The sequence below is a fragment of the Eupeodes corollae genome, chromosome 1, assembly GCF_945859685.1.
Source record: "Eupeodes corollae chromosome 1, idEupCoro1.1, whole genome shotgun sequence".
Classification (NCBI taxonomy): Eukaryota; Metazoa; Arthropoda; class Insecta; order Diptera; family Syrphidae; genus Eupeodes; species Eupeodes corollae.
Window position 1 is genome coordinate 86,908,332 of NC_079147.1, and position 17,726 is coordinate 86,926,057.

The following is a 17,726-nucleotide window of genomic DNA, read 5'->3' on the forward strand; positions in this document are numbered from 1 at the left end:
TCAAATGAAGGCAAAAGTGACAATTAATAGGTACTTTGGAGAAATGACAGATAATACAATTGAATTCGAATTTCGTTCGCGTTTTATTTGCTCAACTTTTTTAAAGCTCTGTAAACACTTTTTCCTATTAACTAAGCTTGTCTATTAAATCAAATAATATATCTTCCAAAATTATAGCATCCTAATATGTATTGTCAAGTTCCTACAAAGTGGGGATTTTAAAGTTTAGAGACAAACATTCGAAATTACTGTAAAAATTATTATTGTTTATTGGAATCGATACAAAATTTAATTTTAATTTTTTTAATTATAAAAGATAAAGAGTCTACATATTTAGTCACTGTTGGTCTAGATAAACTCTTTTTTCTAAATCGAACAGTCCTTATCCCAGCAGTTTTTAAACTATCTGCGTATAATTCATATCGTTCTACATTTTTCTTTTCTTTAAATAAAAGTCTATGCCGAAACATGCCATTGAAGTGTTTACATTTTGTTCATATACAATCTGTAATGATGCACTTTGATTTTGATTGAAGTTTCAATAAACAAACAAGAATACAAACAAAAATGCTACTTACCGTTGTGAAGACATCCAAGTCCTTATATGGATTAACAGCTACTAATATCGATCCTGTGTATGTCTATATATTTGATGACGATGATATTTTAAGTTAAGGAAAATAAATTACATAATATTGTTATATACATAAGAATCTATGTATGTAGTATATATAATTAAAATTATTATTAAAGCGTAAAAATATGGGTCAACTTTAATGAGAAAGGAGGCAGAAAATTTCCGGTAGTGTGCACATCTGATTTCTGATGTAATTATTACATATACGAGTAAGAGTATGTTATGTTCGCCTTGATGTTTATAACTGGATATACAAAAATTAGAGCAACACCTTCCTATAAAATGTGAACATAATATTTTCGTTTAGTTATACACTCGTAGAAGAAGTAGCTTGAAGGTTGAAAATTGTTATCAAGCAAGTTTAATGGAAATGGTTCAACTATAATAATGTTATCTTGGTAACATTTTCTAAACGAAGAATTATAATTTTAGGTTAACAATGTTTAGAAATTGGGTTTAGGGTACGTTGAAGGAAACATTGAGTTATATTTACGAAATACGTGAAAAATTGAAAATTCCGCAAAATGAATTTTAATTTAAAATTATAAAAAAATAACATTTTATTACTTATTTAAAATTTTAACATGGCAATACCTAACTGATGGATTTATGAGTGAGTTTTCTTTTCACGAGTCATTTTGACGTTTCGTCAATAGTTTAAATGTTGATGGTTGGACAGAAAAAATGAGGAATTTTCAAATGACTAAAGCATCTTGCACATGAACTACGAACTGCGAACTTTTGATGTTCGCATATTTTGACAACACTGCAATTCGTTACTACCAAACTGTTTTTATAAAATTTTCCTGTTTTAAAGAACAAAATGGAAATTGACTTTTTGAAATGTGTAAAATCACGTCCATTCGTTGTTCGCTCTCATGGCCCTTAAGAATCAAAATCAAAAGCTGAGACACCAAATGAGTCGAGCGGAGTAATTCCGAATTAAAAAAAAACAAATGATAAAATCTCAATCCATGATTATGTCATCTGTCATTTAGGCGTAAGTCATCAATGACTTAAATAATGAGAGATTAAATTTATATAAGCATTTTTTGCAAGAAAATAAAATCAACAGCATTCCTTAAGGAGTGTTATCACTTATCACTTTTTACCCATACAAAGTAAAACAAACAGAACAAAAAAAAGAATCTGTTTGTATTCAAATATTTTGGTTTTCTTATTAAGTCAATATAAGACTTTGAAATGGATAAATTGAAAATGATTAAGTGGATTATGAACATTTATAAGTTGTTGATTTTTTAAAGACTGTTACCGGACGTTAAAAAGGCGATAAGCTAGCAACATACAAAATATACGAATTACTTTTTAAATAAAATGTATGGATCATTTCATTTTTGGAAAGGAAATAAATAAAAGAAAAAAAGAAAACGTATGAAAAATATTATTATCATTTCAAGTGATTAAGGTCCGGATGTATTTATAGAAGTTGCGACAAACATGTGGAAGGGGTGTAAATGAGTATGAAAGAACTAAACATTTTGTTTTATACTTTCTCTTAAATAATTAGTGAGAAAATGACTTTAGAAAGAACAGTTATTTTTATTACGTCAAAGTTGAAAGATGAAGTTTAAATTTAATTTTGGATGGAAATAAAAAGTTTTTTATTTGGCATTTACTTAAAAATGTTTAACTTTCAATCCTCGGTTGCCATCTTGGTGTGGCTACAAGCTAAAGCGGACAGCTGATCAAATAAGTTGATTTAATGTGTGCGTAAAATTCGCTGGCAAAATTCATTAATTGATTCAATGTTTACATCTATTCGTCGAAATTATAAATAGATTGATAAATACGAAGTATTCATATCTTAAAATAGAGTTTTGATGAAAACTTTGAACTGATGTATATTGACCAGCTGTCTTAAAAAAAGATAGGTTTTAAGTTCTGTTTCATTTGAATTTCAGATAAAAATTCCCATCTGAAAATGTAGATGACAATTCTTTTCATTAAAATCGACTATTCCAGAGAAAAAAATCATAGAACTTCCAGCGCATTAAAGTCACAATTGGTCGTATTATTTTGCTTGATGCCTGTCCCGTCATGATCATTAATCATCGGAAAAAAAGATCATCAGGAGCAATATTTCCGACTAAGCGTGATTTACGATGACAAATAGGCCTTAAGACATCAGGGGTGCCAGCACGTAACTTGATACAACCGAGTTTAGTCGATACAATCGAGCATTGGCAGCACACATTTTGGTTCAATCGAGCTTCCTCGATTGTTTCGAAAGATTTGGCAGCACACAAACTTCAAATTGACGTTTGAAACAAAAGTTTTCACTCGACAGAAATAAGTTATCGTCGGCAGTGATTTTTGTGCGGAAAAATGGAAAAACAAAATATTGAAAAACAAAATATGTCATGAGTGCTCACTTTGATTTAGCGAGGGGAATACTTAAAACTGCCCAAGGGAGGAAAGATAGCAATATTCTGTGGGGAAAAGTGACGGAATCCCTAAACACAGAGGGTCCTCCACAAAAAGATCTGAAAGATTGGAAAAAGTAGGTTGATGTTCTTCTTCTGTCTTGTGGGAGATCTAACGAGCTGAGTATCATTTTAAAACATTCCTTGTTGACTCTAAACTGCTGTATAAAGCTAAAAAAAATTGTTTTACAAATGTTATACATAATCTTTCTTTTCTTTTTGAATATTTACTCATTTTCACTCAATTCGAATGGGTTGCTGTTATCTCTCAAATATCTTCTTTTTATTTTGGCATTCTTCGCCTTCACTTTCAGTCTCCGAATCAAAGAAAAACATTTCGAAAAAACTTATAATTGAAACTAGAATGGAATAATTTCAAAGAAAACTCATTTGACATTTCATTTTATAGTTCACAATGACTTTTTTAAGTAAAAGTCACAATGGAACTCGTCTCAAATTACGTGCTGTCAAAAATAATTTGTTTCGAGTTCATCTTTTCTTCCTCTACACTCATTACAATTTTACATATTGCTTGTGTAGTGTTTCTATTGTGATGACCATAATAATCATGTTCTGCGTTTGAATCGACCATATTATGACACTTCAAATGACAACATAGTTTGACAGGTGTCAAAATTACGATATGAAGCTAATGTCGTTAGTTAAACGAATTACAAAAATTCAAGCAAGCATATTTAACTGATTGTTTTCTATAAGCATCTTTAGCACTAGATTAGAAAATATGACTAATTTAAGTTGTATTCTGTTATTAATTATAAAATATAAATATCATTAAAATTACATGAAATAAAAGAAGCAGCTGATTTTGTTTCAATAAAACAGAAGTAGTGCCTAAGATCTTAGATATTCAAAATAATAACGAAAACTTGAACTAAAAATATATCTCGTTGGAGGCGGCATTGATCAAATCACCTACAAACCCTTAACTCAGGCCAATAATACTAAACATAATTCACCGAACATCATTAAAAATCCAGCTCAAAGGACAAAAATGTCTTGCCATAAACACAATTTTTGAAGAGCTCAAAGTTATATTAATGATTTAATGATAATTTTATAAATTGACAATTTAAAAAGGTAAACAAAACAAAAATTAAATATGATTTGCGAAATTAATTTAAAAATGACAATTTACATAGAATTCAAAATAAAATAAGGGTATTGTTGCATCTTCAATTTGTGGTGGCGTTCATTTTATTAGCTTAAAGTAAAATGTATCAGCAAACTGTTATTAGGAGGCGGAAATATTAAGATCGCTAATAATCTTCAAAAAGTTTAAGTTAATATTTGGCAGCAAACAGTTAATGTTTTTATTGATAAGGGGAGAAGTCTCACGTGTTTAAAAGTGAACACACCTTTTCTTTATGCACATAAATAAACTTAATGACGTATGATATATAGGTTGTCCTTTATTTCAAAACAAACAAAGCTCGCAAGTTCTTTATGAAAAACACCCGACTTGTATTGATTTCCTGAAAATACACAAAACTACATAGCTTCATCATCACTCCGAAATTCTATATTATTATGTTAAAATATTTTATTGATTTCTCTTTATATAGCCATTCCGCCTTAAGAACTCATTCGACCACAAAGCTCAAAAAAATCTCTCAAAAAACCTTATTCCACCAAAAGCCTAATTTTATTCCTTACCACTAGTTTTTTTACACAAATATATTTGCAGTATGTTTACCATGGAAGCGTTAGTGCGAGAAGGTTATGAACCTTTTATCCAAATCTTTTATGGGTGACATATTTTGAGGGTAAATAAATAGTTACATGATGCCACTGTGTTTGTGGTGAAGCCTCAAAGTGAAACATGAGCTATATATCATTTTATTCATTTCCTATATATAGGAGAGTCCTGTCTCCTGTCCTGCCTGAAAATCGTGTTTGGTTTTATGTTTAAGTACTTAAGTAGAAAAAAAAGGATTCTACAGCTATAAGGGCTTCATCCTTGCTTGATTCTGACATTTCGTTTTAAAATGGTTAAAATATGCATGCGCATTGCTCGCAAAACGCCAACTCTCCCCTGAGTTCCTTCCGTGAGTCGTCCTCGTTCGTTAACCATCATCGTCGGTTGCACATCAGGACAGGACACAATATTCCAGATTCCACTTTGGACTCTCTCTCTCTTCTCCTAGGACAGAAATAATAAAGTTCTCCTCGCCTCGTGTGGTGTTTCTGCTTACAAAAATAAAAATATTTATTGGTTTTTATTTTTATCCCTCATAGAACTCCCTGAGTGAAAAACAAAAACTGGATAATATGGGAGGATGGTGATGAAGAAACGCAACAAATACAAATAAAATAAGAAAGAAAACAAATTCCAAACTCTAATTTTAAATATTATAGAGTCGCGTGGATATATTGTTATATTGGATGAATACCAAAATCATTTCAAAAAGTCATTACTATAGGATATTTGTTATTGGTTTTTTTGACTGGTTGATGGCATTTCAGACGTCACTTTGACTGTGGGTTCAATGATTGCATACAAATTCTGGATAGAGTGTGGTTGGATTATTTAACCAACAAAACTGTAGACACTCTCAATAATTCTTTCTTCTGCCCCTTCTTCAAATGTCTGCTTGATGTACATAATGTATTTTATACCTACCTACACAATATGGACCTTTTTTTCTCTTATGGCAAATCGATTTTTATTGAATTTGAAAAGGATTTAAAACTTTTTAGAAACCATTATGTAGAGTTTACATTCATATGCGTTCTATTATTTAGAAAACAATAAATTTGGTTCAAAGTGTCAAATGGAATGACGTTTAAATTAGAAAGAAAAACATTAGGACTGTCTCAGTTGTAAAGAAATTGCTTTTAAATTGAGGGATTATCTTGAATTTGTACTTCCTGAATATTTCATTTGAAAACAATTAGGGATTTACGAATTTTTGAAATCAAGGACTGGGACTGCAGATTTACTTTTAAAAACTTTATCTTAATCATCATTATACATTTATTTCCTGGAGCATTCAGTTTGCCATCTTTAGTTTGGTGGGTCTAAGAAACCAAATAAACTCGTGAAATGTATTCAATTATTAAGGAGTCTGATGCATATTGCTACTTTGTAGCTAAACTATTACAATTTTGATTTCTTTTGAAAAATGTAGATGCATATGCCCATGTTCTGCATTTCACTTATCGTGAATACACTTTACGAAAGTGAATTTGGGTGTTCCACAATTCCTTATTGTGAATTGGATTTTCGAAAATGCAAATGGATGTTTTGTATTTCGGTCTGTTCCATTTTTTGATCGCATTCAGCTCACATTTTTTATTTCTGCGAATTGATCTTTGATAGCTTCATTCTGCTAGGAATCGGAGGGTTGCAGCAAGTTTTTGATTTGAAGGAATCGATGAGGGTATTATAAAAGGTTCTATTTCCTTTCGAACACATAAAAAACCGTTTTTTCTGAATCTAAAATAATAATGAAAGCTTAAAAGGGGAAATGAAGAATTAACTTTATTTATCAAAACAATTCTATATAATTTTTTACGCGCTAACATTGTGTCAAGTTAATACGATATTTTTGATTTATCCCCAAAATTCGTCTTCTAATTTTTTCTTTTGAATTTTGCTTTTTTTTCACTTAAAATTTCCAATAATCTTGAAAACAGCAACAATTTTACTTCAGAAACAAAATAAAAATGGATGATCCTTCAGTTCTGACAGTTCGAAGCAATTTCGAAGTTTTCGAAATCGATCAAATTGAAGAACATGCAATTTCATTTCACGTGAAATTGAAAAGTGATTTCAATTCACTTTCGATCGAAATTCGGAACATGGGCAATAGTCTCAAATTAGACCGAAAATGGAGATAAATATGACTTTGAATGTTCTTTGAATTCTTAACTAAAGAAATGCTTAAAAATTCGGAATACACAAAAGCGGTAATAGATTTTGTCTCAATCTTCTCCTTAAAAAACAACATCTGACAGTTGTAAACATTATCCGATCAAAAGTGCAAATGACGTTTCTGTCAATATTGTGTAACAAAACTGAATGGCTGTGTTCAATCTCGTGTTGGATAGGGTATGTTGGACAGGTGGATTTTGTTAAAGGAGTTGGATAGCTGTATTGAGATAGCTGTCAAAAAACAAAAACAACTTTCATCTGTTCACAAAAAGCAGAAAAACATTTAAACTTCGAGGTCAAAATTGTTGTAAGATAAAACATTTAATAAATAATTCAACTGAATCGTAGGACGATGATGAATTGATAGGTGCGTAACAATTTAATTAATAAAAGATAACCTTAATCTGTAATCTAAAGCACTATTCACATGAGCACGACCAACGAATGAACGAATATTCGTCGATTTTGACATTTCTTTTACATGAGAGTTATTAATTCATCGCGAATGAAGTTTGCCTTTGAAAATTGTCACCACCATTCATCACCAAAACCAAATAAAGAATGATTTTTTTAGGTTAAGTACGCGCGATTATTTTATTCATTGCGAGTGTGGATAATGTGGAACGCGAATAAAGTTTGACAGTTCGTATCATATCTCAGCTGTTTTCGATCAGCTGTCATTTTACACGTGAAACACTAACAAAAAGGTATCCAGATAGCCTATCTATCTGAGATTGAACGCAGCCAATGATTAAACGATTGCAAAGATTTGCTCAAAATATTTTACAACAAATCTGACAATATTGTCGGACCTTTTAAAAACATAAGAGTTTCATAAAATGTTTGTTTTTTAATTCAAAGTGAGGTTAGGATTTCAAGAAATATTACGAAAAGATAATATATATCAACTTATAAGTTCTTTAAACAAAAGTCATCCCACATATCAGACAAAAATTACACAATGATTAAATAACCTTCATATTTTTATTAAGAATATTTTTATTATTTAAGAGACTGACTCAATTTATAAAGTTAAGTTTATCTTTGCTACAAAATTTGGTTTGTGTTCTAATAAGCCTCCAAAAAGTTATTTAATTTTTGTTTGCTAACCTTGACTCAACCACGCACAAAAATGTATAACAAAATTTAAGACTTTTATCAAAACTTTGCTCAATTTATGCAATCAAACATCTGGCGTTGGTCTGCCTGCATTCTTTTGGTCATGGTCAGAGGAAAGAGAAATTGTTCTGATTTAACAAAACCGAAAATTTCTGAAATTAAACTAAATAATTAAATCTGACATGAATTTCAGATTGACACAGACGTACACTCGATTCTTAAGTAGGCAATCATAGTTGGTCTTATTTTGACATTTTGATTCTTAAAATATCCATTGCAGCATTCTGGTGTGAACACTCCCTAAAATATATTTTTATCTGATAGTTAAAATTATGCCAAACAACAAATACAGAATCATTCATTTCGTGGTTTCAAGTTGATAGGACTGGCTTCAAATGGGATCTGTAAAACTCAGCTGTCATTTCAAGTGTCATTATATTCGTTGAATGTTTGCTATTTAAAAATAGTAAATCCCTTATTAATTGACAGATGTGCACAAAATAAGCAATTTAGACACTTTATCAAACAAATAAAATGCTGGACAAGGTAGTACGAACTTTCTCACTCACAGTCTATTTAAAAATATTTCCATATTATTATTTCGTATAAATCGAAAATAACAAAAATGATATTTTTGAGACAATATAGAAGTTTGAGCAGAAAAATCGGTTGAAAACTTTCTGAGAAAACTTAAAAATAAAACAAAAGTTCCGGCCCAGGACAGACAGACGGACGAATTCGGGGGACCCACTTTTTTCAACTTCTCTACAATGGTAATGTCATGTTTGATTAAAATATTGAATTTTTAAGTAATGCAAAACTTGCCATATAATTCCTATAAGTCGCAAGTAAAAATATGGCATGAAGTCGAGATTTCCACAGACGATTTTTACCTAAGTAACTAATAGATGGTCTTATTTTGACACCTAAATAAAATGAGTTAAAATTTGAATTGTTACATTTTTGCATTTATTTCCTCTAATGAATTCTACCTAAAATATATTTTTACCTGATACTTAAAATATGCTTAAATGACACCTGTCAAATTTAACTGTCATTGTATCATAATATTAGCTGAATATTTGCTATTTTAGATAGTGAATCGATTAATAATACACAGATGTGCACGAAATAATCAATGCTTCCCATTCTACACGCTTGATTTATCAAAAAAAAACACACAATTTACTAAGAGTATGCAGCAGCACATAACGTGTTTGCATTATCACGAACATTTTCAGTGTCTCTTACTTACTTTTGAACGAATTTTTATGCACAGTTTCTTTATGTTATAGCTTTGAATATTTACAACAAGCAATCACCACATAGTGACACTTAACTTAAAGAGAACCACATTAAGCTTTTTACTGTCAATTGCTAGTAACATTTTTAACTACTTTCAAATAAAAATAAATTGAATTTCTTTTTACCTACTTTACTTATTTGGGTTCAAAAAACTTACTGAGAAGTAAACGAACTGAACGACAAAAAAAAAACACAAACAATTCTTTTTGGCACATTAAAGTATGTCACTTTTGGTACTGTTTGTTTTGTTTACCGCACACTACCTGGAAAATAATAGCCAACTTCTCGCATAAAAGTCATAATAAAATTTACTTTTTTATGGTCATAAATATAAACTTTAAGTAAATTGATGAAGCATGTTATTAATTTGTTTATTTTTAAAAAGGATACGTATATTTGATCTCTTTGGTATCGAACTTTGAGATTTTGATTAATGCCATTTTCATCGATATCCGATATGGTCGTCATGTCCGTCACACCTTTGTCGGGTGTGGAACCCAATCGACCTGTAAATAAAAGAAAAACAAAAGTTTATATTAGTAAGAGAGTTTAACAAAATTAATCCTTTCTATGGTCAATAAAAATATAGATAGACAGGTTAACATGAATTGGTCTACACTTAAGGCTTGAACAACCCATCAACGATATCAATTTATAAACTAAATTATTAAGATATAAGATATAACAACTAAGAGGATTTAAGCCGTGAATTTGGCGCAGTAGAAGAAGTCATTAACATTAAAAATAACAGTTTACAAAAAACTAGGTATAAGCCGCTTATTTATATTTCTATGCCTACTGGCTAGTGAATCTAACAAGTTTGACTCAAATCTGGCGAATCACATTTCAATAAACTACCATCATTAATAAGTTATGAGTTTAAATATTCAAAACAAAACTGTTAACTATCCGCTTCTCTTACATAAACTAAACACTCTGTCTATCCATTATCGCATCGTGGATATTGATAGTTATCCAATCCCCACATCACCGGCGCGGCGCTGCACGCCGCCGCTGCTCGCATAAAAACCGGTTTACTTAATTGTTGAGTGTAGCAAGAGTCCGTAGCCAATAGCCAGAGTTGGAGTCAGAGGCAGAATGTGGTCAATAAACACACTGAACTTGACTTGACGTTCACGTTGTTGCGCTGTTTTTGGTTTTGGAGGTGGTTTACACTGCTAAACTATTAATTCATATACCTAGGCTTGCCAGATTGGGCTATTCCAAAATAGCCGTCAAAAAATGTTAAGGGTATGTTTCTCCGCACAAACAAATGATATAAAAAGACAAATTTGTAAAGAATAGTTTAGATTCTAGGCAATGCTATAAGATTTCATGACTTCAAATTGAGCTATTTTGAGCTACAAATATTTTTAAAGCTAGTTCAGGACATGGCAACCCTGTCTATACCTAGATATTGTATCTCTTAGTAAGTTTGTTTCATTGGAAGTGATTTCGATTGATATTTACACAAGAAAATTGGAAAAAAGAAAAAGAAAACAAAGTCATCGCCATTCTTCGTCGTCATCGTGACTTTATTTTCAATGCGAGTTTGTTTCAACATTATTATTTCTCATTTCTTGTCTGGCTGACTCATGGACTTCGACTTCCCTCATCAGCCGGGTGGTTGTGATGTGAACATAAACATAGTCATGCTAAGGCCAGTTAAAATTCGAAGAATTTCCTCATCCTCCTGATGAGAAAACGTAAGCAACAAATGCAGCGGAAAGAAACTTTCATCTCCGTCACCACCACCACTGCGCCGCCGTTCTCGTCATCTTAGCAGTGAAGGTAAATATGAGTAAGAAAACAAATAAACTTTGAAACTGCTTATGGATTATTATCATAAAAGAAGTAGGTATAGAAGCCTTTGTTCGGTGCATCTACATCTTCTCAACACAAAAGAATCAGAGACTGAGAGTATTTATACTCGACTTTGGGAGGGTCAAAGCCACACTTTTTATTTTAAATACTTGCTTTGTAAGTTTTTATTTAAAAGATCAAGAGAATCTCTGGTCATTAAATATTAGGTCTACTTTAAGGCTTTATTCAGAATCAAATCCCCAATTGACATTTAATCACAAACTTTGTCTGTCAAATTCATTGTATTAGCGGTTAAATTTGCAAGTAAGAAAAATATTGATTGTGACAGTTCAGACAAGTGTCAAACTAATATTGGGTGAAAGTTCTATTTTAAGGAGACGTTCAAACTATTTCTTTCTTCTATATTTTTTTTGTTATTATTTTATTTTAGCTTAAAACTCTGTTCACATTGAAATCTTTTGAAATTTAATTTAACGTTTCATCAAAAATACTATGAAGATATAATCCCGTACGAATTATCACCTTCCAATACCCATTTTGATGAAAAGATCTCAATTTGAATAAAAACTGTTGGCTTGTTTTTCGCATACATAGAATAAACTAAGAAGTTTGCGAAGAAATACCGCGCACACATTTAATCACTTTATTAATCAGTTGTTCGCTTTGGCTTGTCGGCGCATTATCTTCATTAGAGTGTTTTTGGTCCAATTTTTTATCTTGTCACGTTTAAGTTAAAACAGATAGTTAAGTGAAGCAGATATCGTTTGTTAAAAAAGTGAGCGGGGGTTGTCAAAGTCGAAATTGTCAAATCTTAAAAATTAATCATTAATAGTGACAGCTGAACAAAAATGTTCTGAATTCGCTTATTCTTTCTTAAATAATTAAAACTTTTGATTCACAGTTTTTTAAGTTTTATGCCCAATGCCCATGTTCTGCATTCACTTATTGTGAATACACTTTACGAAAGTGAATTTGGGTGTTCCACAATTCCTTATTGTGAATTGGATTTTCGAAAATGCAAATGGATGTTCTGCATTTCGGTTTGTTTCATTTTTTGATCGCATTCAGCTCACATTTTGTATTTCTGTGAATAGATCTTTGATATCTTCCTTCTGCTAGAAATCGGAGGGTCGCAGCAAGTTTTTGAATTGAAGGAAACGATGAAGGTATCATAAAAGGTTATATTTCCTTTAGAACATATAAAAAAGCGTTTTTGCTTGATCAAAAATTATAATGAAAGCTTAAAAGGGGAAATGAAGAATTTACTTTATTTATCAGTAAAATATTATGTATTTTACGCACTAACATTATGTCAGGTAAATCCAATATATTTGATTTGTCTCGCAAAATTCGTTTTCTTATTCTTGAATTCTGCTTCCTTTTTTCACTTAAAATTTGACAATAATATTGCATCCATCTTGAAAATAGCAAACATTTTACCTCAGAAACAAAATAAAAATGGATGATTCTTCAGTTCTGACAGTTCGAAGCAATTTCGAAGTTTTCGAAATCGATCGAATTGAAGAACGTGTAATTTCATTTCACGCGAAATTGAAAAGTGATTTCAATTCACTTTCGATCGAATTTCGGAACATGGGCGGTAGACTTCCCAAAATAAATTATTTGGTAAAGAATCTGAGAACAAAAATGTAATAACTATGTTTTTGTAAACTTTTGTGAAACGATCCATTTTGGAGTTTTATTATTTGTCTAAAATAAGGAATGCAAATAAGTCACCTATGGTAATGCTTATCTGAATACTTATTTTGGTATAAATTTAGAACTGAAGAGGTTTTCAATTTTTAACTTTAAATTTCAAAAACTTCGTATTCAATGACAAAGTACTAAAGCCTCTTTTCCGTGTAACTAATATTTTTGTAGCTGTCAAATTGACATTTAATTTGTTGTGCACTTTATTTAGGTACTTCACAGTTATAAAATTAGCTTAATTTACCAACTTATTTATTTATAACTGCCAGTTGAAATCATCACAAACTACGCGAAACTTGCAAACAAGAATGACTTAATTGCTTTATTCTATTGAATTCAATGCGAAAAATGAAAAAATCGATGTTTTGACAGTTAAATTTTATTACGAACTCACTACTGTCATGTTGTGAAATGTTTTTTTTTTTATTTTTTTAAATGAATAATATTTGCACCAACTTACAAGAAGTTTAAAAAAAAAACACATTAACAAGATAAAATGTAATTCACGTCAGCCAAATATCACATTGTCAGATGACAAATTATCACTTGTTATCTGTCACATTAGTCAATGTTGATAGAATATGGCTGTTATTTACACTCTCAAAAGCCCTTAACCGCAGAATCTCAGCGACTTTTAACAAATGTAAAGGAACTACACGTATAAAATGTTATATGAAATTTCATCCCACTTAAACTTGACAGTTTCTCTACAGGATTTGACATATGTGTTAATAATTCTTCATACATTCTGTGACATTTAAGTGTTCGATTTTATGGTTAAACTGATTTTTATTTTATAATGGATATGGGATAATGAGCTAACAATGGTAGAAAATCTACAAATGTTTTACAATTTATAGTCAGATGTTTGGCTGTAAATAATAATTTATTGCAAGATTGCTACTTATTGTCTGTCAATGACAGTTCTATGGACTAACAAATGTCACCTATTTTCATTTCTTACTGTCAGAAACTTTAAACGAAGCACGATATAAATTCGCAGGTTTGTAAATAAATAGTGTTTGTACACCATTATGAAATACCTTTTAATTTTTCGTATTACACCTAATTGTCATATATTTTTCTAATATTTATTTACTAGATTTAAGTTTACACACTTGACGACCAAAAGCACAAATTCATGACGACATTTTTACATCAACAAGGAGAGTTCATATCTACTTAGTTAGTCATTGGTTTTTTATGTTAAAATGAACTTAGAGATGGCTAAAATTCATAAAATCAAGATTGACAGATAACAGCCATGTTATATAATAAAGGGTGATTTTTAAAAGCTATAGGAAAGTTAAAAAAAAACGCATACAATTCAGAAAAATGCAAGAAATCTTTATTTGAATCGATAATACGGTCCATATTAACCCCGTCCTGCCATAAGGTGCAGAAGCATGGACTATGACAAAAGCGGATGAAAGCACCTTGGATCGGTTCGAGAGAAAAGTTCTTCGTGTGATCTACGGTCCCGTATGCATCGGAGGAGAGTGGAGGAGAAGATGGAACGACGAGCTGTACGGGCTGTACAGGGGCGTAGACTTAGCCAGAAGGGTAAAAGTCCAGCGACTAAGATGGCTGGGTCACGTAGAGCGCATGGAAAGTCTTCGAATCCACACCCACAGGTCATCGCAGTAGAGGAAGACAGCGGTTCAGGTGGCGCGCACAAGTGGAAGGTGACCTCACTCAACTTGGAGCGCGAACTTGGAGACAACCAGCTAGGGACCGAGCTATATGGCGAAGTTTGTTGGGTGTGGCCCTAGTTCACACAGGACTGTAGCGCCACGTTAAGTAATACGGTCCATATAATTTAATGTTTGAAGATTATACCATACCAGACCATACAAATGTTGCCCTTGACTGCGCCTCAAATGGTCCATCCAATTAGTCCAATTTTGGGATACTCTTTCCAACATTTCGACTGGAATCTCACGAATAAATGCTTGAATGTTGTCTTCCAATGCGTCAATTGAAGCGGGCTTGTCTGTATAGACATGAGCTTTAATATAGCCCCACAAAATATAGCGTGCCGTGTGAAATCACCTGACGCTAGCGCTCACCATTCACAGTTAAGTTAAGATTCGCATCATCTTTGAAAAAGTCCGGTCCAATGATGTTTATGGGCTATAAACCTCACCAAACTGTGACTTTTTCTGGATGCATTGGTAGCTCTTGCAATGCTTCTGGCTGACATTCACTTCAAAATCGACAATTCTGCTTATTTACGTACCCATTGAGACAAAAATGAGCTTCGTTGCTGAACACAATTTTTCGGTAAAAAAGTGTATCTTCGGCCAACTTTCCAAGAGCTAATTCACCAAAAATAGTGCGTTGTAGTAGGTCGTTCGACTTCAACTCTTGCACCAGCTGTATTTTGAAAGGCATCACACCTTAATCCTTCCAAAAAAATGTTAAAGTTGTTTAGTAACAGAGGGAGCTCAAAGATGTGGCAAATACATCTACGGGCTTTCAAAATCACCGGAATACAAACTGGGAGCGATATAGGGAGGTACTAGCACAACTGCTTGATCACAACCTTCTTAAAAGCTCCTCCAGTAAAGATTAACTAGACCTTTCTGTAAATCATCTCACCGAAGCCTTAAATTAATCAATGAGATCTTCATGCCCTGTAACCATTTTAAAGGGTAAAAAAAACTTCATTGGTGACGTAAAGAACCATTCAGAAAAAGCTGTCGCAAACTCTTCAACAGATCTAAGTACACTAGATCTCCTTCTGACTGGGACTTATACAAACAAGCTCTAAAGCAATATAAAAAAGAATTAAGGAAGTGTAAGAGGTTTTCTTGGAAAACCTTTTGTGGTAAAATAGAAACTGCTTCAGAAGCCTCTAGACTCAGGAAAATTCTCTCAAAAAGTCCAACAATACCTAGTGCTTTAAAGACAGAAGCAGGCACGTGGACTATCACAGATGAAGAATCTCTTAATCTGTTATTAGACACCCTCTTTCCAGGTAGTTCTAACATACTCAACGACTTAACATCAGAGTCTCAAGCTTCTACAAGCGATTTAGTTGATCTAATAACGGGGGAAAAACTGCAATGGGCCATAGACAGCTTTGATCCATATAAAACTCCAGGACCAGACGGAATCATTCCGGCCGAACTACAAAAATGCTCAGACATGATCATTCCACCATTTGAAATTATTCTGACAAGCTGTGTAAGGTTGAGATATATTCCCAAAGCCTAGAGAATGGCAAAAGTAGTCTTCAATTCTAAAGCAGGGAAACCCTCACACGTTAACCCTAAAGATCTACGACCAATCAGCCTATCATCCTTCCTTCTTAAAACCTTGGAAAGATTGATTGAAATTTACATCAGACATAATTTAAAACCATGTCTCATTTCCACAGCTCAACATGCTTACTCTAAGGGAAAATCAGTAGAATCAGCACTTCACTCGCTGGTACGTATTATTGAACATTCCCTCGAATACAAAGAATATAACCTGGTAGCGTTCCTAGATATTGAAGGAGCTTTCAACAACGTCAGTTACCAGGCGATCACAACAGCAATGGATAAGCTGAAATTAGAGAAGACACTCATAGATCTTATAAGTCTTATGCTCAAAAGCAGGACAATAATTTCTAACATGAGAAGTTTTACTACCACCAGAGCGGTGAATCGAGGCACTCCCCAAGGTGGAGTCCTTTCGCCTCTATTATGGAAAATGGTAGTAAACGACCTACTTACAGCATTGGAAGCAGAGGGTTTTAAGGTGATTGCCTATGCTGACGACGACGTTGCGATATCCGTATCTGGGAAGCACCCCATGTTCTCTCGGAACTCCTACAAAATGCCCTAAACCGGCTAACTAAATGGGCTAAGCAATTTGGATTGGACGTAAACCCACAAAAAACAGAATTAATACTCTTTTCGAGAAGATATAAAATGCAAATATTGACGAAAGAGTAAAAAGGCTACTGAAGCGCTTTTTACTTGTAAAAAGGCCATAGGATCAAAATGGGGCTTCTCCCCAAAAATAACCCACTGGCTATACACTTCGGTAATCAGACCGATACTCATTCATGGAGCTGTCGTATGGTGGACCGCACTGAACAAGATGGTAAATCTAAATAAGCTCATCAAAATCCAGCGGTCAGCAGGTGTGTGCATCACAGGAGCACTTCGCTTAACACCAACCGCAGCACTGGAAGTGCTTTTAAACCTAACACCACTTGACATCTTCTCCAAAAAGGTGGCTGCCAACTCATGTGTAAGGCTTAGGGCCACCTTTCAGTAACAATACTGGACATACTACTATTCTAAACAATTTCAGATCTATCCCAGATCGCTTAGACTATACCACCGCAAAAATGGTATTCGGTAAAAGCTTCCATGGGTCCATCCCTTCAAGATCCTCCTGGGAAGAAGAGAGACCCCTGGAAGACGATGCGGTACACTTCTATACTGACGGTTCAAAGACCGATCACGGAATTGGAAGTGGTATCTTTTCAGAACAACTGAATCTCAGTCTATCCTATGGACTTCCCAATCAATGCAGTGTATTCCAGGCCGAAGTAATGACGATTAAAGAAGCACTATCCTGGCTCAAAGAAAACGTTATATCTTGTAAGGATATACGAATCTTCTCAGATAGCCAAGCCGCTCTTAAATCTCTCGCGTCTGTCTCCACAAACTCTCAAACAGTCCACGATTGTCGATCATCTCTGAATGAGATGACGGAACAGTTTAACATTCACCTCATTTGGGTGCCTGGCCACAGAGACATTCCGGAAAATTCCGGGAAATGAGTTCGCCAA

General features: G+C 32.9%; 1 protein-coding gene across 5 annotated transcripts in view; it reads right to left on the reverse strand.

Moving 5' to 3' along the window:
• LOC129943213 (unconventional myosin heavy chain 6) overlaps positions 1 to 17,726 on the reverse strand; it is a 150,832-nt gene that overhangs the window by 115,658 nt on the left and 17,448 nt on the right. For 4 of the 5 annotated variants that reach the window (XM_056052510.1, XM_056052508.1, XM_056052507.1 and 1 more), the window contains exons 2-3: positions 9,791 to 9,906; positions 579 to 641 (exon numbers count right to left, since the gene is read on the reverse strand). In XM_056052510.1, coding sequence (XP_055908485.1) covers positions 579 to 641; positions 9,791 to 9,906 — 179 coding nt within the window. Of the gene's footprint in view, positions 1 to 578; positions 642 to 9,790; positions 9,907 to 10,258; positions 10,279 to 17,726 lie in introns of those variants that run through there. The other variant, XM_056052509.1, reaches the window with a different exon arrangement.